This window comes from Neospora caninum, chromosome VIIa, assembly GCF_000208865.1.
Source record: "Neospora caninum Liverpool complete genome, chromosome VIIa".
NCBI classification, from domain to species: Eukaryota; Apicomplexa; class Conoidasida; order Eucoccidiorida; family Sarcocystidae; genus Neospora; species Neospora caninum.
This window is the reverse complement of record NC_018393.1, coordinates 2,521,794-2,543,737: the sequence shown is the minus strand read 5'-3', so window position 1 is coordinate 2,543,737 and position 21,944 is coordinate 2,521,794. Positions and strand designations below refer to the sequence as shown.

Below are 21,944 nucleotides of genomic sequence, written 5' to 3'. Positions count from 1 at the left end.
AGAGAACGAAGATGATGAAGGGAAGAAGAAGGGAGATGCATGCAGAGAGGGCGTTGACAGAATGTCAAAGAGGCAGAAAAGCTGGCTAGTCCCACGCTGCGCGACTCCGGGCAGAAGGCGAGGGGAGGAGGTCAGAGAAGAAAAACAAAAGGCAGTTTGTCATTCCCAGTTTGCTCTGGTCACCTCCGAGGCAGAGGCGACTGTGTGCTTGCTGTGAAAACCTGGTTGAGGAAGCATGATGGCGGCTGTGTACGTTGCAGCTTTTCAGCGCATATGCAGAGGCCGGAAAACACCATGGCCCACTTTTTGGCGTAACGCGAACCGATTGGCCAATCGCTCTTTGCGAGAAAGAAATGGATCTGGACAGAGAGACAAGCTTTTGAATTCGTCTGCCTTCGCATATATGAAGCCGAGACGCCTTCCTAACCTTCTTTTTGTACAGAAAACCTGCTCTTCTCTCGGAGTTCGGTTCAACCGGCGAGGCGCGAAAAGCGAGACGGCTTCGCTCGCCTCGGAAGGCCGAGGAGAAAGAAAAACGATGAAGAGGCAGCACTTGTGCCACGTAAACGAGGATTCACAGAAGCACGCGAGAGTGGAAAGGAACGACTGTACATGTCGCGATTGCGAGAAAGGTAAGCGCCTGCGTGCATGCAGCGAAAGGAGTTGCAAAAGACAGCCAGATTTCAGTGCGCGAGGGAAGAGAATCCGTCGCTTTTTACGCCCGGGTGTGGAGTTCCTGTCTCGAAAAGAGCCTCACGCACGGAGACAACGTCCGCGTCGTCTTTCGACTCTGGAGCTGTCTCTTTCGAGAGCGAGGAAACAGGAAAAGCCGCCTCTTTCTCCGTCGTCGTTGTCGCCGCCTGAAAATCCTTGCATGCAGTCTTGAAAATCGATGCGAAAAGATGTGGGGCCGCGCGAGTCGAGTAGGATTCAAGCACGAGTTGCGGCCGAGTGAAAACGAGGGAAAAGGAAACGTTTAAAGCGAGTTTCTTCTGAATAAAGGACGTGCGCAAGCACACGCCTCACGCTTCGCTTGAGCGGGTCCGTCTTGGCTGTTGTGGATCTCGCAGCAACCCCAGTTGAAACGCGTGGCGGTCACTCACGAGGTCTTCTGCTGTTTCTCTTCGTCTAACATTCTAAACCAGCGGTCTCCTCCCCCTCTCCAGCGTAATCGTCTCCGCCTTGTTCTCAAACTTTCTCCACTTCTTCGTCTTCGCCTCAATCGCGTGCCCCGTGAGCTCTCCTTCAGCCGCTATCTTGTCTTCTTTTCTCTCTCCTCTTGATCCCCTCTTCTTTTCTTTCTCCTCTTGATCTCCCTCTTCTTTTCTCTTTCCTCTTGATCTCCCTCTTCTTTTCTCTTTCCTCTTGATCTCCCTCTTCTCTGTTTCCTCTGTTCCTGGGAGGCGTCGTTTCCCGATGGAGGACGCAAAGCTGCAGGCAATTCACGACCATCTTTCCCAGAAGAAACAGGAAAGAGGAAGTCGCGGCGGGCTGGGAAAGCGCAGCGCCTCGTTCCTCAACGAGGCGCCGCCTCCGGCGCCTGAGGGGGAAGGCCACGTCTACTTTAGCGACGACGAGGGAGAGACGGAGAAGAAGCAGAAGCGAAGAAAGGAGCGAGACGCCCAGACAGGACCGACCGGCAAGTAAGACGAGAGGGGCGGACTCTTTTCGTGCAGATGCGTGCCTGTGTATCTACCGGATCCAAGGGACATGATGGGCGAAGAACAGCCGTTGACAACAAAATGTCATAGAGAAGGGAACAGGAGGATATAGGGAAGGACGGAACGGTCTCCTCCCAGGTGTATTGACACGCAGAGAAGAGGGAAGATGTCTTTGGTCTCGAATTCTGTCGCAGTTCGTCTTAATCTTCCCAATCTCTAGCTTCGTTTCCTCCACCTTCAATTCGTCGGTTTTTTTGTTGCTTTCTCTCTGTGCTCTATCCGTCAACTGTTTCTCTCGATCGTCTCCCTCTCCCTGTTTTCACCTTTTCCTTCGTTTCTTCTCGGCTGCCTCTTTTCAGCTCAGCTTGTTCGCCTTCTCCTCTCTACGCGTTTTTTGTTCGCGGGGGAACCCTCGCTCCTTCTGTCCGTGAGTTTCGTCTTTCACCTTCTCTAAAATACATTTAGGCGCTGACTGCATGCATATGCGCTGAAAGCACAAACACATTCCCACCATCGTTTCTAACCTCGTGCATGAAGGCGCACTCAGAACAGAGTCCACGCCACAAACTGTGCCCGGATACTTTCTGCTGAAATGTGTAGAGACACTCGCGCAAGGAAAGCTCGAGACACAGGGACAAGCAGTTTTTCCACGCATTTACGTGTAACGCTTTACGTCCACGCAGCGTCTGTGTAGATACCGATAGATAGATATAGATATAGATACAGAATAGATAGATCGATATATAGATAGATACACATGGATCTAGATAGATATAGATACAGATAGATATAGATAGATAGATAAATAGATAAATAGATATAGACACAGATCTAGATAGGTATAGGTATAGATATAGATACAGATAGATAGATAGACACAGATTTAGATAGGTATAGATATGGATATAGCTATAGATAGAGACAGATAGATAAATAGATAGACACGTATCTAGATGGGTATAGATATGTGTATAGCTATAGATAGATAGATAGATAGATAGATAGATAGATAGATAGATAGCTGTACTGGATATACAAGTCGAGATCGGGGTAGGATGCGTCTTGAACTCCTTCAGACTTTTCTCGTTCTTCTGACGCGTTCGTTTCAGCCCCCGAGCAAGATGCGTTCGCCGTGAACTCGAAGAAGTCTCGGCGGGCGAGTCAGACGAGCGCCGCGGCGGAAGGCTCGCCGGCTCTTCAGCCCGCAGCCGCGCCCGCCTCGTCGGCGCCTGAGAAAGCACAGGAAGGTTCTTTGTCGAGTTCCCAGAAGAAACGAAGTCGAAAGGAAGAGTCGAGTCCCTGCGAGGCCAAGGACGAGGAGAGTGAGAAGAAGGCGCAGAAGAAGAAGAAGCGCGAAGCTCGAGACGCGAAAGACGCAACGGACGAGCCTGTCCGGTGCGTGGCTGCTGCAAAGTGCGACAGGAGCGAGGCAGGAAAAGGCTCAGAAGACGAGAAAGACGACTCATCTGTGTCGGCGTCTCTCCTGCGTCTCGCAGGCCTTCCTCTGCTCCGCTTTTCGCTCTCGCGGGCAGCCGTGCCGCCGTCTCTGGGCTCGTTTGCTTTGAATGCTGTCCTGAGTGCGCTTCTTCAAAACGAAGACATCGCGAACGGCGAAGACCCCAAAAAGACGAAGCAAAGAGGTGCCGAAAAGACGCGGTTTTTCCTCATTCTCGGCGGCACGGGTTTGGTGGACCGCGTGCGGGTTCAATCGAGTGGCAGCGACAAGAAACTGAAAAAATCAACCCTGTTGCACATCAATGGCCTTCTACCGTTAGGTAAGGCGCCTCAGACCATACACGCTGGTTTTCACACCACACACGTCGGCTTTCACATATTTACATATGTTTACGTATATATGGTGACACACATATATATACATCTAGAGAGAGAGGCGTAGGGAGGTAGGGACATTTATAGACATCTGTATACATTTGCATAGATATACATATCGAGATGCATGTGGGTGTATACGCAGGGAACGTGCGTGTGCATTTCACGGCCCTATGTATATCTGTGTACATGGCTGAGCTGCGTAGCAGTCTACGTGTGTATGTAGATGTCAAGCGAGATCTGTGTTCGCTCTTAGGACTTGCGCGTATGTCCCAACATGCGCATATGCTCTGCTGGAGAAGATGCGAATGCATTTTTGCCGCGATGAATGTGGTGTGTCTACGTGAGGCTAGCCTGTGTATTTGCGCCTGCATGCGCCGATATGTGGATGCGTGCATTCTTGAATGTGCACAGACAGTGACGGTGGAGAGTGTGCACGGCTTTTTGGAGCGTTCCAGCAACGTCACGATGGCGCAGAAGATGTCGAGGTTGTTTCAGGCTCGTTTCAGGTAATGCTTCCGCATGCGGAGCGACAGGGACAACTCGAGATGCACCAGGAAAAAGCGAGGAAAGTGTTCTTTTGGGAAGAAGCGTGAACCTCTCGTGCCCGCACACGTTGGATATTTGTGTTTTTCATTCGTGGGTGGTTCTTCGGGTGATGGCGTTCAAGCCACGTTTCTCTGTGTGCGTGCAAACGGGCGTGTGCGGGCTGCTTGCCCATGCACATATTTGAGGTTCTCTCTTTCTCAGCATTTCCACTAGAGGCCTCACGCGCCTGCACAAGTATGTGAGTGGAGAACCGTCCCCTTGTGTGTGCGCATTCCTGCAGTTCTTTCGGTTTCATCGCCCTCACAGAGTGTGTGTCGCTTGGTGTGCGCTTGCAGGCGGCGAGCTTCATTTTGCCGAAGAAAGGCGAACTGGCCGTTTATGGATTCCCCTTGCCGTGAGCGGTTTCGGACGGCGAAGCGCGGGAAGATGCGAACTGTGAACAAATCGGAAAGATGCGACTCGCCGGATTAGAACCACGCGCACGCAAGGAGGCAAAGATGGGCGGGCGAGGTAGACAGCGCGAAGACACGCGAGGGAGATACAGAGACGAAGGAAAACACGCATGGAACACAGAGAGGAATGAGACAAAGGGAAGGGCAAAGGGAAAGGCGAAACGCAACGCCAGTCAACAAGAAGACAGGGACAAGAGAGGGAAAACGGTTGGACAGGAGTAGGGAAAGGACGGAAAAGAGAGACGGCCGGTGGGCGCGGCAGGGGAAACGATGAGCACACAGACTGGAGAAGATCGAGAAACACAGACAAAAAGGACGTCGAAATCGAAAGAGAACGTGTCTTTCTCAAATTTCAGTGATGCAGGAATGTCGGCGTCAGTCAACGAAAACTGTGTTTTCCTGTGCCCCGGGAAGGAGTCAGAAGCCCGTAGGTGCTTGGGTTTCTTCTGCCACAGTGCGGTAACAAATCAGGAAATGGACTCCTGTCGCGCTTTCGTGCCCGTTGGTGTCAGTTCTTCACGCATCTCCACAACCACAACTGTCTCTGTGGTGTTGTCACCCGAATATCGTGAAACGGGTTGTTTGCTGCTGAGTGTCCGTGCCTGAACTGTACTGACTCAACTCGGCGAAAAGTTCTCCACAGAATCCGCAAAGCGTTTGTCAGGAAACATCGACGGCTCGATTGTGGTTGAGAGGAATGTTGATGGACGAAAAACTCGACCTCGGCGCACACGTGCGTAGTCAGGTGTGGAAGCGCCGTCTGACTGTGAGTAAGTCCAGCTCTTGAAGAAGCCCCTGGTAGGGCATACACGGATATCGGATTCTTGTTGGCCTGGCAACACTGCTCCGCGATCCAGAACTGAAACGCTCAAAGCGAATAGCGCCTGAGTAGTCGTTTTGTCTCGCTGTCAGTACGCGTGGTAACCAGCTAACAGCAAGAACATCCTTTTTACACCCGGCGGGCTGTCGAACGGTCCGCGATTTCCAGCTTCGAGCGAACCCGAGGCCGTTTGCATTGTTCAGTGGTTTCCTCTCCCCGCGCAGTGGCAATCGAACTGGACTTCCTCCAGATTTACCCGAGGCCTGGCCTCGGACCGTTGGAAACCTTTACGCCTTTGCGTGAGCGTCTCAATTCATTAAAAAGATCGCCGAGGGCGACTCCTTCTCCGAAGTCGGTGGAACGAGCGCGAGCGGGAGTCCTCGCGTGTCGCGAGACGGAACCTGCGAGGCGCCGTCTGGTTTCTTCGCTACAGACGGTGGACCGCAGAAACGGTGGAAAACGAACTAAAACGGGAGACGACAGCGAGATGAAGGCCGGAAAGGCGTCAGGCGTTTCTCTGAGAAATTGCGTGCCTTGACAGCAGGGGGGGACATCCCGTCCAATCTCTGGCTTCGCGAGGCCTTTTAGACGCTTGGAAATGCCTCGCTTTCGTCCCTGACGTTCTACGTTTTGGAGTATAAACCAGCTGTAGCACTCGTTTAGACAGCCGTCGCTTTTTTTCGGTCGAGAGTGCTGCTTCTCGCTGTACGAATAGCGCGATTCTCACTTTGGGCAGTTTTCTCTCTCAGTTTGGGGGGCACATATCGGTACCAGGAAAGATCAAACCCTGTATCATTCAGAGAACACATAGTTTTCCTCTAAAAGACGAATCAAACCCTGTCTCATTCACCTCAGATGATTGTTGCGTCCTCACTCCACACACGCAGACATATCGCGGCGAACTCATTGGGCTCTTGTTAAAAGTGTCTCTGCTGACAGCTTCGATGTGACCCAGTATTGTAAGGACAAATGGGACACGCCGGATCAGATCCTGGGACGAGTTGTCGAAACGCACAAACGTATTTCTTGTGAGTATTGTGTACGAACAGACTGCGCTCTGTCGCTGCCGTGTTTTTCTACACAACCCCCCGTGGAACACCGATAATAAATGTCTATTAGGCAGGAGTTGCGTGTCCCTTGCAAGATTCTTCGTTGCTTAGACGCGAACGAGGACATAAGGGAGCGTTTCCCCGTCGGAATGGATAGAGATGCAAATCTCCGCTTGTTAGCTGAGTTGTCTATAACGCCACAATCACGTGCGCCTTTCGTCATGTGTTCCAAATCCGCCACTACAGTCGAAGCGCTGCCCGCGAACAGTTCAGTTTCAGCCGTTCTCGATATGCAGTTTGCGCCCATCCTGTGCGTCGTCTCTGTGGGGACACGTGGGGTGAGTTTTGTGAGCAACTATGTACGGATGTATCTTTGAAGTGACGGGATATTCGGGGATACTCTAACTTCGATGTCTCTCGCTCCACGGCGCACGCGCGCGCCACGCAGTCCGCCCGCTTCCGGCTTCTGCACTGCGGAAAACGCTCCGTCAAAGGGCTTGGGGTTCTGAGCCTAGAATCCCGAGGCACCGACGCCTTCTTTTTGCAACGCGTTTGAGAAACGGGGTTCAGCTTTGTGTCTGTACACCCCCGAGTCTCAACAGAGTAGATCGTAAAGGGACAGAGACGCGCTACGGAGGAAACTGAGGCGACTCTGTCGGTCTCCTTTCTCCCGCCCCGCCGGAAAAAGCCAAAAGACCAAAAGATAGCGTCGTCTCCCGCGCACGCACTGAAGCTTCATAAGAGAGTCACAACCCACGGACAGAATCACCAGATGCTAGGAAAGGCGGAAACGCGGAATCGCGCGACCCGCACGGGAAGCACACAGAAAAACGCGAGAAGAGACACGGACGCAGTTACAGAAGGACGACAAATAAACGACGAATTGAAACGCAAGAGGTCCACGAGAAAAAACCATCCCTACACCAGTTTCGATCACTCCCCCACGTCGCGTGTATCGTGGAGACAGTTCGTTCCCGCGCCACAAGCTGTGGGACAGGGAACACCTCGCATATATCTGAGAAAACCGCATTTCCTAAACTGTATACGCAGCTTTGTCCCTTTTCCTTCCTTTGTCCCTTTTTTCTCCTGATTTGCCGTTCATCCCCTGCTTCCGAGAACGTCAACTGCGCATATCGAGACGAAGAAGCGACTCGACGAAAGGGTCATGGGAAACCAGAACGCGGGAACGCGCTGGGGACAGACTGCGGTCGTGTCTCGACGCCCGGGTGTTGGGACGCCCACAGACATACGTGTGGACCTACGGGTTGCCAGATTCCTCGCAGCAATTCCGCAGGACGAAACGCTGCACGTTCGCCCCGTCTCGCGGCCGCTGTCGCTCCGGGTGCCTGTCTCCAATTTCTCTCCCCCATCCTCCAACCGTACGCCTATTTCTTTGCTTAAAACCCCACGGACGTCGCCGGATTCCCCCTCTATCGCCTTTCACCCTTTACAGTCCCTCCTGCCCCATTTTGTTGTCTTCCTGACACGGACAGCACACGCCGTCTCACCTCCCTCACGACTCCTCTCCTACAGATCTGCCCACAGTGCAGCACAGGCATGCGACACACGGAACCGCCGCCTCTCGCGCACGCATTCCCGCACAGTATTCCACGTTCTCCACCGTCAAAAGCTATCACTGCCTCCTTGCCATCACACGTCAAATATGGAGAGACGCACGGCGACGCACATGCATCTACCCTTTATAGACCTTCACGTTCTTCACCGCACTCTGACCCACAATCCTCATGTGGACTTCCCCACACCTTTCTCAGAAGCCCTCCGTGTTTCGCATCTCGCGTTCCCTTCCCAAATCTTCATTTTCTTCAGTCCCTCCTCTCCCGTAAGCAGGCCCCCACAGCCCCTGTCAATCGACTCCCTAGCGCTCTCTCCGCAGGGAACGCACACACGCAACACTCGCCGTCGTCGCCTATCCCCTATATATATATATATATATATATATATATTATGGTCTGAAGACGTATAGGTGCATGCAAGTGTGCAGCGACGGGAGCAGCGCGGGATGTATGGAGAGTCACTGTCGTGTTGCCAGGAACAGCCCTCTCTGCGTATCTCGCCGAGTTGGATCTGCTGGGGCGCCGTGAAGCCAGCTCCACGTGGTGTGTACTCAGCACACGGGCTGTGTCTCGGAAGCCGCTCGAAGATTCGCAGCCTCCGGAAGAGCGTCGAAACCAGGCACCCTCCCACCTGCAGCGCTCGCTCTCTACGCCTCATATTCGCCTTGGTGGAAAAGCTCTTCGTCGTAGGTGTTCGCGATGATCTGTCGGCCTCCGAACCACCGGCCATGGAGAGAAGGAATCGCCTCGCGGGCTCCCGAAAGGTCCGAAAACTCGACGAAGATGCGGACTGTGTCTTTCAGCGTGTGAACTTCCACGCGTTTGATGCCTCCAAACTTGGAGCATTCGTCGCGCACCTGCGCAGACATTCAGACACACGAAGACCCCTCAGACTCCATGTTCCTCACACGCGAAGCGCGAAAGCAAAAAGAAGCCCCCACCGAAGAAACGAACGGTGGCGGCAGCTGCGAGACAGTCTACGGTATCGATGTCTACTCTAGTTTTTCGGCCATTGTCTCTTGGATGAATGTTAGCGACTATATGTGGATTTATTTTCTATAAAGGACGAAACGGTTGTCAACAACGGGCGACCTCCCAGTCGGGCAATCTAGCGTTTGGTCGCCCAGGAAGAAACGGAAAGGCCAAACGCACGAGACTGGCTTCAGAGCTGAAGTCTCCCTTAACGAGACTTAATCGCCAATTCTCCAGCACGCCCCATCCTTTCGACCGAAACGAAGTAACACATCGCTCACGCCTCAGAGGCTCAAAAACGCCTAAACTCTCTCCGCTTAACCCCCCCCCCCCCCTTTTTTGCCAGTGTCTCCTCTTTCTCGTACCTCATCTTTCAACTCGCCATCGACCTCGCTGGGCGTCACCATGTTCGTCAGAAGCACCACGCGGCTATGAATGTCTGCTGCTGCAGGCGCGGGCGGCAAGTCCTCGTCTTCCTTCTCTCCTTGTCTCTCTTTTCCGCCGTCGGCTCCGGCAGATTCACTCGTTCCGTTCACTGCTGGAGGCGCGGGGGTACCCGCCACGGCACCCGTCGCCGCAGGGGAGGCAGCGGCGCCCATGAGGCCCCCGGGGGCTGCAGGCGTCGGGACGCCGGGGGTCAGGCCTGTGAGGCCTCCGACCGCGGTCGCGCCCAAGGCCCCGGCAGGCGAGAGACCGGGGACAAGGCCCGCGGTCGCGGGCGAGGCTCCAGGAAGGCCGCCCATGGTGGGAAGGAGCGTGGAGGCGAGAGGGGTTCCCACTACGGGGCTGTTTCGCATCGCCGTCGCGAAGTTTACTTTCAGTTGTTTCCCTGAGAGGCAAAAAGACATGCGCGGGAAGACAAACGGAGCCCGGTCTACACGCAGGCGCGGGAAAGGGACAACACTGGCGACAAGGACAAGAAGGTTATCGGGAAAGGGTCAAAAAACACTCATCCAGGATGTCAGTCACCCACAGGGGGGACTCGTGAAAAAACTCGTGAACCGAGTCACACGAAGTCTCTTTGGAGAGGGAGAGAGCCCGCACACAAAGGACGACAGCGTGCAGGACGGTACACAGGTCGAGCGCTAGTGATTCGCCCCCTCAAGATACAGGCAAGGCACCAACGACCACACGGCATGCACACAGTGAGGGGATTCTTTATTTCAATTTCGCATGTCACCACGGAGGGACAGAGCCAGGGGCTGCCGAAAACTGAGACACCCGCACGCAGGAGTTCCCCTTCACTGGAAGGCAAAAGAGACACACACAGATCCAGATGTGTCGAGCGCAGCCCCTCGACGCAGTTTCACAAGATCGAAACGCACAGTCGCTCTGGCATCGCCACAGCGAGCTCCACACACAACCACACTTCGTGCGAGCGTGTGTCTCCATGCAAAAAGAGGCAAACATCCCCGCGACTCACCCGCCACTTCGAAGCCGTTCATCGTTTCAATCGCCAGCTTCGCAGCGTCGGCCGTCGCATACTCGATGAAGCCGTACCCCCGGTGCTGTTGCGGGTTTTCTTGCGAAGGCAGCAACTGACAGCTGAGGATCGGGCCGAAGACGACGAAGATTTTCTGAGAACCGGCAACACACAAAGTCGCCAACAGACAGTCGCCCTCGCGCGGACGGATTGCTCACCTCCCTCCATAGGGAACCCGGCGCATGGTCATATATATATATACACATGTATACAGGTATGTAAATTTACGTACGGCAAACGACTGGAGATATGGATCCACGAACGGTGAGGCCGTGGCCGCGGTGACGATATATCCACACACAGGAGTGTCTCCCTTCGGTCGTCCACTGGGGTTGGCCGCGTGCGCTTTCGTGCGAACTTACTTTGAGGTCTTCCGAGGAGAATCCGAAGGGGACGTTGCCGATGTAAACGCGGTTGTTGGCCATCTGCTGCTGTTGCTGAAGAAGCTGCTGCTGCATCTGTTGCTGCTCAGGTGTCAAGACAGCCGTTTGGCCCGTCGACAGAAGCCCCGCTGCAAACACCGGAGAGCACACACGCGAACGCCGCGGCATGACCTGCCGACTCTCCAAACATCGCGGCTGCGGCGTCTCTCTCCCCACCACCTTTCGAATGGCCCCTCGACCGCAAGAAACCGCCACAGCTCCGTAGCAGAGAGAAGATCAGGCCTGTCACATCCGGGTGAACGACGATATACATTTAGAGGCGTATCCAGTGGAACCGCTTTCCGGCTGCGGATCAAGAGAAGTGCACGACGCCCCACAGCACCACCCCAACCGAACCGAGCAGTCCCGAAGCACTCCCTCACTCGCAGCCGAAAATTCCCTCCCCTCGACACCCGCAAACTTCTGGTCTCTGAGAGCCGCACCCAAACTGGAGGGATCCGCTGTGCCGGTCCGCCCGGCCAGAATCGCCGTCGCCGCTGCCGCTCCTGCTTGCGCGCTGTTCACCATCGAGCCGGGCGAAGTTCCAGCCGCTACGCCCGTGAGGCCTCCCACAGCCCCCATCGTGCTGACTGTCGCTGACAGCAGAGACAAAAACAGAGGACACCAAAACAAGCTAAACGCCTGGGCCCTCAAAAGCAAGGGCGAGGCGGGGGCAACGATGTTTCCGTAAGGTCTGCTTCACGGCTGCCGAGCGCCAGGCCTGGGAGCGGGACAGAGTGGAAACTGGTGCAAATCCAAGAAACAGGAACCCGACTGAAACGCGCGCATTTTGAAAACTGCCCTTTTTAATCGGAAGCAGGAAGACGGAATCGCTATTGAGCGCAACACCGCCCACAAGCACGACCGCGAAAGACGGCAGCTCCGTGGAAAAGAAGTGCAGTCGAGCCTCCCCGCCCGTCCCACACACAAAGACGGGTTCCGGCAACGCGCGCCCAGTCGCCACCGGGGGGGGGAAGGGGTCGTCTCGACGGCACGCAGCGGATCTCCCAGCCTCCGCGCCCAAGGCACATCGGGGAAACACTCACGCATCATCATTGCCGGCCGCTGCAGCTGTTGTCCACCAGTTCCCACTGCCGTGGGCCGTCCAACTTTGATCGTCCTGAAAAGAGAAGCGCAAGCACACCAGGCCTTCGTTACCCCTCAGGTCTGATTCTCCGAAATCCGAGCCGACAAGCAACGGCCGAAAGCTCTTCTCCTCCTTAAAGCTTCCCAGGACCGAGACGCTCTGGCCACGCGGACGCCCTGGCCGAAGAACGGCCGCAGGGACGGCGTTTCCGACCAACTCTCTGGCGCGAAAAACGCCGCTCCCTTTTGCTTTCGTTCTACACAGCTCGGCAAGGCGCCGTTCCGTTGCTCCCCAAGAAGAGACCGAATCCCTCTGCACAACGCTAGTGACACGAGGCTGACCGCGTGCGTGTTTTGCAAAGGGAGGGGGTGCTGGGCACCTAGCATACTGGCAAGAGAGCCGTCGTGTACATCCTGAAATGCGTTCTCTGCTTCGCTACTCTTTCACACTGGTCACATCCATGGACAAGAGGACGGAGAACCGGGAGAGGGGAAGGTAGGCAGAAGACCGTCAGCAGGAAGGGGAGACAAGGAGACGAAGCAACAAAAAAGACCACACACACACACAGGAACCGCAAGGTAGCATAACAAAAGCAACAGGCCGGCATGCCAAGCCGCGGGCGGTGAGCAGCGGGGAGGCGGGAGAGAGATCCCGGTTGTTTGGTGTTTCCGAAGTCGATCGGGTGTACATACGGACAGCAGAGACACACAGCAGCAGCATACGCAAAAAAAGAGGGACAGGACAAAAATGACGCCGGAAGCGGGCTGGTGAGCGACAACGGCGCCCATATACGCACGAGAACAAATGCGAGGGAGACGCGCCACCAGAGCTCAGCCACTACACAGGTTCGCAGAAACCAGAGCAGCATGACATCGCGTGGTACCCTGACGCAAAGCGCGGTGTTTGCAAGGGAGAAAACTGAAAAAAGGGGATTGTTTCCGCTCACGTCGTGGCGCAGAAACCCCAGCGCAGCCTTCGTACGAACAAGACGAGCAATGTGCCGAGAAGACCTGACGCGACCGCGCACCATATAGCAGCCTGAAGCCGATGGCTCCGGTCACGTGAGAGGGAGTGCGGATTCACAGGTACCCGCGGAAAGAAAAGACAGAAACATACCGTCCTTTCAGGACAAAATTCTGCATCGTCGACAAAGCCATCTCAGCCGCTTCTGGTGAGGCATATTCGACGAAGCAAAATCCCTTGCTGCGGTCGCCTTCCTTGGGCATGTCCACCGAGACAATGGTTCCGAAAGCCTGCACGCAAATCGAACGCAATCGCAATGACCAGTTTCGCTGCTTGCGACGTGAGAATAACCTTCGTCGACCGCCACCGCTCGCCACAGAGCAAGACAACCGCGCATAGCTGCGATTTCAGAGGACCATGTTCACCCCGCTGTACGTCTCGCCCGTCGACGCGAAAAACGGAATGCGGCGTGACACGAATCCGCAACGAACGTACCTGGAAAACGCTCTTGATCTCCAACTCCGTCAAGTAGTAGTCCAAGCTACCCACGTAGATTCTGCACATCTGCACGCCACGAGCAAAAAGCACTAGCAGACGATGAGGAAGACTCGAGAGGCTGAAGAACGGAGAAGAACGGAGAAGAACGGAGAACGGAAACGGGGTGCAAAACAGTTACGTCCCTTGACACCAGACTACAGATCACACGAATCAGCGAAAGTTATCATGTTCTTCGATCCACTGCGCCGCTGCGTGACGGCTTCAAATCGCAACCCCTCCGCGTCTGGCCGAAGCAGACAAGCTCGAGTGGCCAACGAGGTTCTGACAAAATAATCGGTCAGTTACTAAATGATGTCCTGGACTTTCCGCCGAGGAAGGAGACTGGCCATTCGCCACCCGCTTACAGCTTTGTTCTGGAAGTTTTGCATTAGCAAATTGTTCTGTTGTTGAGCGAGAGCCTGCGTGACGCTTAAACCGGCAAGTCCTGCACACGCGTCACACGAAACAGCACACACGCAATTTTCAGCTGTCCCAGAGCTGACGCCCGCGTCCACGCAGAGACGACCCTGGTGCCGGGAGAGTTGAGCGCCGGCGCTGAAGGAGGGGGTGATGTTACCGAGGCAGTGTGGCGCGCTTACCTGTCCCAGCCAAGCCGGGGATCGTCGGTGTCGCGCCTTCCTCAGCACCGACATCCCATCCTGTTCGCTTCTTCCGCTTTCTCTGAACGGAACGCACACACGACGATAACCTTTAGTGGACGCACGCAAGAACCCCTCTGCGCCACATTGCCTGAGGACCGATCGCTCCACGCGCCTACACAAAAAAAACGTTCTCTGGAAAATGGAATCTGCTCCCTCCGGATACATATGTGACGGACTCGTTTGTGACGGGCGACTGCGCCGGTCCATCCGCCTCGCTGTCCGCCTGAAGAGGCACGCTCTTTCACAGCGCTCTGCAGTTCTTCACAGGAAAGATCCTCTCGCCGTTTGGCAGCAGACTGCCGAACGCGCCCCGTGTTGCAGTACGGGGTTACTACACACTCAAGTGTCGCCGCATGAACCTCACAGCCAGACGGTCCAGCGGTGACCGCCGGGCGACACCGGTTTACCAGTCGCGAGGTTTTGAAGAGAAAAACGCACCTCTTCGCGGTTCTCGTCCCGTCGAGGGCTTCTGCTCCTGCTGCGAGACCTGCGATCCGGCATTGTGGAAAGATTCAGACGAAGATCTGGAGGGAGTCGTGGGCAACCGACCGCGGAAACTTGTGCGCTGTGCGTCGTCCCGAAGGGTGTATAGACACTGGATGCAGTGACGGACAGTTTCCGACAGATTCCGCCTCGACGTGTGTCAGAACAACGATGTTTCTGTGTGGCGTGCCGCACGTTGTGCAGAACCGGTGTCTGCGCCTGTTTCTCTGCAGGGACCGCCAGAAATTCAAGCAGTGCAAGCAGAGACGAAAAAGAGACGACGATGTCGCTGTGGACAAAACAAGTCCGAAGAAAGTGAGCGTGGCAGAACGGGTGAAACAGAGCGGATGACGAAAACGACGGGTACAGTCTCCTCAGGCGAGTCACGGCAAACGTTTGATCTTCACAGAAGGAAACGAAGGTTTTGGCCGGAAAACGACCGCACCGTGGTGCGCGACACCGGGTACAAGAATGACGACAGAACGACAGTGTGACGCGCGCGCGCACGCGGTCCGTAAAAATGCGAGTTGATGGCGTAAACTGGGCTAAAGTAACCAGCTCCTGTGACGTCGAACTGCAACTTCTAGACGGTTTGTGCCTGTCCGGTGCGGTGTCGAGAACCCGACCGGGCTGCTCTTTTCAATTCGCTTGTGAGCACCTCTCGGCGAATATTCCCGTGGGGCGCCGGAGGGTTTGCGCAGTGGGGGAAGGACGACTGCTGGGAGAAATGGGGGTCAGTCGTCAGTTCGCACACAACCATGTCCTGTCGAATCAACTGTGCACTCTAAATTTAGGGCCGGAGAAGAATGTGTGGTGCCAGGGTGGCCTGAAGATGAGACACAGAAGAACGGAATTTCAGCGGGGAGACTGCGACCGTAGATCCATTCTGATGGCAAGGCGTGGCAGCGCCGCGTGAACTCCCTGTGTTGGACGGGGGCGTCCGTTCTGCTGACGCCTGGCGAACGGTCCACCTACAGTCTCTTTGCTATCTCCTCGCTGGCGTTTCCCTGCAAGCCGTAGCAAAGCAGTTGATGGCCCAGTTCCACTGGGAAGGGGGCCGGTTGCAAGACCCACTCCACACCAATGTAGCGCTGGATTTGGCCCAGCGGGAAAGCGAGGATGAAAGAGGCTTTCTGGTACAGAGACCGACATGTATACTGCGACACACTATCACAGGCGTACGACTGATTCCACGGGGAGCGTTCCGGCCAGTTTCTGCAACACGAACGTGCAGGAAAGGGAAAACCCATCCAAACTCGCGGCTGGCAGGTCTCTGGGCCACGGGCGGTGCCGACGGCGACAGTTCCGGGGTTGCTATCTCACTTTCCGCGAGGCTGCTGCAACTGCACTGCTCTCATTTGAGTGTCGAGTTTTCCTGGCAGTGGGACAAACGCCTACGGCATATCCGCAAGAGAGCGGAATCTGGCGAGGAAAAGCCCAGTGCAGGCATATGGATCAACAACTGAGACTGCTGCAGTACTGGAGGCTCGGTACTGGATGGCCAGCCCATTCAGTTTGGCAACTAGGGAGTCCACGTCAGCAGCGACTGCACAGGAAAGCAGTGCAGAAGCTCTCCCCTTTACGGATGGTCATTCGGCGCTCGCTGAACGGGAAGTCTCGCGGCGAAAGCTGCGTCGCCGTCGCACGTGAGGTGCCGCCTTCCTTAAGCATGCACTACGGAAAAACCGGATGACGCTGGGTGGCCCTTGTTCGCAGGAAGGCTCAAAACTGTTGAAAAGAAAACACCTGGTTTCAGTCGGGGCTCGATGCGGAAGGCTGCGGTGTTCCTTTTGTCCGTGTCAAAGTCAATCCCTGCGCTGTGGGTGGGGAGGTAGCAAGAGAGCAGGGTTCTGTTCTGTGCTGATATCTGTCGTTTGAAAAGAAGCCTTCACACTGATTCAGTCAAAGGCTCCGAAGGAACGCCGATGCGTTAGTGCAACACAGACCTACACAGCGAATGCCACCGTCCCCCCGCCCCCGCAAACTCCGCACCGAAAAAGGCGCGATACCCACTACAGGTCGAGGCGTGACGCCCTGAAAAGCAGTAAGAGCATTCCGTTTTTGCGAGGAAGACCGCACGCGTGGGCCGTCCAGCAAGAAGGCAGTCGGCGGCACGGACGCTGGCACCGGTTAGGGGCCTTCAGGCGCTTGAGACTGCATCCGTTTGCAAGTTGTTTCGGTGTCTGAGGTGCGCCGCATCCCGTCCACGGCTGTGCGCCAAACGCCTGATTGCGGACGTAGAACGGCTGTGGGCACGCTTACAGCCGGTCTTCTCGGATTCCATACTCTACCGTTCGTACTCGTGGCGAGCTCTACTGCGACGCTAGTTCCCCTTCAAGTAGCGCGGTGGAACACAGCTGGCTTCATGGAACGAGCATCCTTGAATCTGCTAACTGCGAATATGGACTGGAGAGGCCTGACGGACACCAGCGTACCGTTGATGAGATTCCGTGCTTCCCCCGAGGCGACTGGTGGTTCTAGCCCCCGCCTTTTACGGCGGTTCCCGGGCTGGTTAAACGCAGAAGTCTCGGTCACGCTCTTCGATGGCGCACGGTTCTCTCTGTCGCTTTCGAACTTCCGAAATCTTCACACGAATGTGGGCACGGCTTGATCTGGAGACAGTTCACCTCCTGCGGACCCACCCCCGGGAGACTCTGGGCATGGGGGGAGGCTCTTGTCTGCCGCTCGTCACGAATTCGCGGCGCCGCTCCGCGAGATTCGCAGCTTCTTCCCTCGTTTGTGAGCAGGTGTACCTGCCTTACACAGCCTTCTCGGCGGCGACCTTCTCTTGCTGATGAGTTTCCGCAACCCCTTGACGCGTTCCAGGATTGCGCGTTTCCCAGGTACAGAGGACGCCGCTTGGCGTCAGCATCCCTTTGCCAGCGCAGTGAATCGTCTTTACTCTCCCGCTGGCCGGCCGTCACGCGTTCGCTCCACTGGGAGAGACCGCGAGCCGCTGTATCGACAAGAGCGGGGTTTGTAGGGCCGGAGAACGGAAGCTTTTTTCAGTGTGTGCGTTTGTGGCGGCGCGGTAGATGCCTCTTTGGCACAAACGTGCGCGGGAGCCCGGAAAAGGCCTTCTCATCTCGTCGGCGTGTGTGACACACAGTCGGCCGGGGTTTTCACGTTCTGTTTTGACGCCCCGAGAGGGAGAGACTGTTTTCTTGGGGGCTACGCGCGCTCGCGCGCATCTTCGACTCGCCTGTACGCAGTGTGTGCCGTCTGCCTTCGAAACGGGCGGGGGGCGCCCTTCGGTGAATATCTTTTCTTTCCCTTTATCCATTGGTTCTTTTTTGAACTGCCTACTGAATTTCCCGCGTAAGCGCTGTGTCCCGCTGGGACGCCGCGACTTGGTTCCATCGTTTCTCGGCGGGTGAATCGCGCGGGTAACTGGCAAATCGCGCGGTTCGCCGGAGCGGTTCGCTACCCTTTCTTTCCCGTTTCGTTTGGCGCTTCTTCTGCCTTTCTCGACTCGCCGATGTCGCAAATCGCGCAGCTTGCTTTCTACCGGCACAGTCGCGACCTTGCACTTCTATCGGCGTCCCGAATCCATGCGGTCTTCGGTGGTCTGGAGCTTCGTTAACACGAGGACCGGCGAGAAACGCGTGGCTGATGCTGCGCGGCGTCGGCGCGACACCCTCTCTCTGTTCTGAGGACCGCTTTGAGTTTGCTGTCACCGCTGGGGTCCAACGCCCTTTCTGTTCTCACCTTTTCTTCTCGAGCGTCGTGGAGGGCGGGGAGGGCGGGGAGGGCTGTACGCGATGCCTGGCCACAAGCGGCGTTGCGCGGGGCCGTCGGCCGCCTCTGCGCTGCGCCCGCCGTGCCTAATCGGGCTCTTTCTGTTCATTCTCAGTCTCTTTCACAGCAAAATCAGGAGGACACCCTTTCTGCTTGAGACGGGCGCGGCGGATGCCTCCCTCCACCGCGAAGGATCGGACGACTCCACAGAGGATCGGCCTCTGCGGTGGGATCGGGGGCTCAGCGCGCAGAGTCTTCACGCGCGACAAACTGGCGCGTCTCCAGACAAAGAGATCGAGGCTGCGTACGTGATGTACGACCGCATCACGCGAACGCAGTCGCACGGCTGGACAACCGACCGCGACCGCCGGGTTGCACAGCTCTCAGGCGCCTTCCCGTACGGCAGTTCGAGGGATGCCGTCACGAGCAGCTCTGAAGCACGAACGCCCAAAGACCGTCCAGAGCGCCTGTGGGAAGGTGAAACGAACCACGACGACGCTCCTCAAACGGGCGGATCCGGCGATGTCCCGCGTGCGCGCGCGTCCTCCAGCGAAGGCTTCCGAGCCGTCTCCTCACCCACAGAGCACTGGGGCGACCGGGAAGAACCCGAGGATCATGTGCGCCTCGACCGCGCTGACGTCGTCGCCCCGGACGCCCACGGCATCCAGTTCTCGGCAGGGTGGGAAGAAACCCGGGACGCAAGCTCGGGACAGGCCGAGAACCGTCAGGCTGCGCGGGGAGCCGAGCCGCACTGGCGTGAGGGACTGTCTCGTCCCAGAGCGGACGCGCCCCGCAAACAGGCAGGGAGTTTTGACTCGCCTGCGTACTCCGACCTGTTTCGCGCGTCGCAGGACGCGCCGTGGCCGTCGCTCCTTCCGGCGTCTGTGCATCAACGGTCGTCTTTCGCGAGGGCGACCCACATTCCAACACTCCTGCCCAGCGCGCAAAACTCGTGGGCGACGCAGCCGTCCGCCTTCGAAGCACGCGGTCGGGTTCCGAACTACAAACATGGACAGGCGAACCAACTCAGCGACGAGGGCGCCCGAGGCGAACTGTCGGAGTCTGAGGCCTCGCGAATCTACAGCGCGACTTCCGGCGCCCGCGGGTACGGCCGAGCGGGCGTGCAGGCTGACAGAAGGCGAGACGCCGCAGACGTTCTCGACGACCGCGCGTCCGTGAACCGAGAAGGAGACGTTCCCGGGACTCTCGGTCCCAGTGGCATGTATCCGACACTCAACACGGACACCCTGCTGGACCAACTGGGCATTCCGCGCGCTAGCACCGCGGACAACTTCCTTTCGCATTCCGGCCGTAGCGGGGCGGAACGAGAGCCGCCGCGGCCAGCGCTCGTCCCGAGAGGGGCTCCAAGTTCCAGTGTAGGCGCAGGCGACAACGGGAGCTACGCGCTTCCTCGCGACGACGTGGTACCTCGACGAGAGCACGCACCAGGCCGGCTCGGCCCGAGTTTGCTTCCAGGAGCCGTGCCTGCTGGAAGTTTCGATGGCCGGAATGGAGTCGCGAGTCTGCAGTATCAAGGCGGACTCTCGGCCTTCCGGCGACCGGCAGTTCTAGGCCAAGGCGGCGCTCCAGGCTCCGCACTCCTGGTGGACTCCGCGCAGTATCCGCAGCGGCTGATCGGATCCGCTCCGGTCGGCTACCCGGGACCGCCCCCGACTCTGCTGTCGTCGTCTCCGTTTCTCGACGCCTTCATGCAAAACCGCGGAGGGATCCACCTCGGCGCGCAGCCCTTCGCCACGCAGTCGGTTCTGTCCAGCGCCGTCGCAGGCTCTGCCGGTTCTGCTGCGAGCGGCAGCGACAAGTGGTGGAGGGAGAAGGACGGGTGGGTTTGGCCGGAGCTCCCCGCGCTGTCCCCGTCGGACATCGAAGCGGGCATCAAAGACATCTCGGGGCATTCGCAGATGGTGCGGATCGAGGCGCACTTGGCGCGCTCCCAGGTGAACGCGGGCCATGCGCTCGGGCAGTACATCAATCCGGGGAAGCGCTACGAGCTCTTTGACGTCGAGGACCGCCTCCCGGTTATGGTGGCCGCGCGAGGAAAGATCCTCGGCTTCGGCGCGTACGGCGTTGTCGTCGAGTTCGTGGACGTCTCGGGGTCTATGTCTGGGCGGCGCCGCCCAGCGCCGTCGGAGCCGTCGCCGTTAACGGGGGACGGAGAAGGCGTCTCGAATTCCCACGAGGCAGGCCGCGGGTGCGCGACAGCTTCCGAGCGCGACGACCGGCGCGGCGAGAAAGCCGACGGCGGGACCAGCGGACCGCTCGGGCCGTGCCCCGAGCGGTCTTCGGAGGCAAGCGGCCGCATGGACAGCCTGCGCCGGTTGGGGTCGGGCGCTCTCAAGTCGGTCCCGGAGAACGGCGCTGCGACGGAGAGTCGCGACTCGCCCCCAGGCCGCGCCACGTACGCAGCAAAGATCATGTACTGGTCCAAGGCGAAGTCTGGGGTGAATCCGGAAGAAGTTCAAAGTTCGCTCTCCGACTTTGTTCGCGAGGAGTTGGAGGCGTTCAGGCTCCTGCGGGAAACGGACATCTCCGACGACGACCTGTTCCACAAGCATGGCCTCGTGGTTCCGCAAGGGGTGCGACGCGTGGCGCGGCTCCCGCCGCTCCTCCGCGCGAGCGCCGCTCTTTTCCCAGACACCCCGCTGTTCTTCCTGAACGAACTGATCATGTATCCGGCGCTCAAGTGTTCGCTCGACATGATGGCGCAGGATCACTTCACTCGCGAGGGGCTTCGCGTGCTGGTCCGCCGCCTGGTGAAGGTGGTGGCGGGCCTCCACCAACTCGGCTTCACGCACAACGACATCAAACCCCAGAACTTCCTCGTCGGCGGCGACGGAATGGTCTACGTCGGCGACTTCGCGTACCTGATCCCCTTGGGTTCGATCCAAGACTGCAACAAGGGGTTCACGATCGACTACAGCTCTCCGGAGCTCATGGCTTGCGCCCTGAAGAACCGCAAGATGGCGATGGGCCCCGAGCGCGACTCGTGGGCCGTCGGCGTCAGTGCGTACCGTCTCGCGTGCAAAAACAAATTCCCCTTCTCCCTCGACCGCAAATTCAACGCCAATTCCGACCCCCGACACATCGCCGCCTACATTGCCGGCGTGAAGGAAAGCGACCTTGAGACCTCGCGTTGTGGGAACGAGGACCGCCTCCTCATGTCCATCGTCCTCCGCCTTCTGCAGCCCGATCCGGCGAAACGCGCAACCGTCGACGAGCTCGTCAAAGAGCCGTTCTTCCAAGACTGAGCGCCCAGTCTGTCGCCAGAGAGAAGCAGGGGCCGCGCGCGTGTCGCAGGCCTAGAGACGGAAACGCGAGAGCCTGCGTGAGAAACAGTTGACAATCCTGTCGCAGAGATTGTCCCACCCAGGCAGCAAAAGCGGGGACTGTCGCGACTGGAACTGCGCAGAAGACGCACGTGTCCTACCTGGCGCGCGCGCCGGTTTGCCGCGCCCTGTCGCGCGTCGCTGTTTGGAGAGACGAGAAACGGGGAGGCGTGCAGGCAACACGCGCACCCATGCGCAATTTGGAGGCCCGTGCCGAGCGGAAGGCCCGACTGGACTCTCGAAAGACGTCCCCGCAGGGTCGTCGCACACACTGGAAGAAGAAGGCGAGAAGCTCTTTGTGGTACCGCCCCGTGGGTC

At 57.4% G+C, this 21,944-nt stretch overlaps 3 protein-coding genes across 3 annotated transcripts; 2 read left to right on the top strand and 1 right to left on the bottom strand.

Annotated features, from left to right (window-relative positions):
• Positions 1–1,416: 1,416 nt before the first annotated feature.
• On the top strand, positions 1,417–4,438 carry NCLIV_022150 (conserved hypothetical protein; the record flags this gene model as incomplete). Its single annotated transcript, XM_003882409.1, has 5 exons — positions 1,417–1,643; positions 2,021–2,088; positions 2,771–3,436; positions 3,906–4,000; positions 4,376–4,438. The coding sequence occupies 5 exons, from the start codon at positions 1,417–1,419 to the stop codon at positions 4,436–4,438; spliced, it is 1,119 nt and encodes a 372-aa protein (XP_003882458.1).
• Positions 4,439–8,582: 4,144 nt separating this feature from the next.
• NCLIV_022140 (GA11385, related) lies at positions 8,583–14,562 on the bottom strand (the record flags this gene model as incomplete). Its single annotated transcript, XM_003882408.1, has 11 exons — positions 8,583–8,792; positions 9,273–9,736; positions 10,331–10,484; positions 10,753–10,901; positions 11,196–11,408; positions 11,859–11,932; positions 13,016–13,152; positions 13,358–13,426; positions 13,765–13,844; positions 13,999–14,080; positions 14,500–14,562. The coding sequence occupies 11 exons, from the start codon at positions 14,560–14,562 to the stop codon at positions 8,583–8,585; spliced, it is 1,695 nt and encodes a 564-aa protein (XP_003882457.1).
• Positions 14,563–18,305: 3,743 nt separating this feature from the next.
• Positions 18,306–21,548, top strand: NCLIV_022130 (uncharacterized protein; the record flags this gene model as incomplete). Its single annotated transcript, XM_003882407.1, has 1 exon — positions 18,306–21,548. One exon carries the CDS (start codon positions 18,306–18,308, stop codon positions 21,546–21,548), a length of 3,243 nt encoding a protein of 1,080 aa, XP_003882456.1.
• Positions 21,549–21,944: the final 396 nt, after the last annotated feature.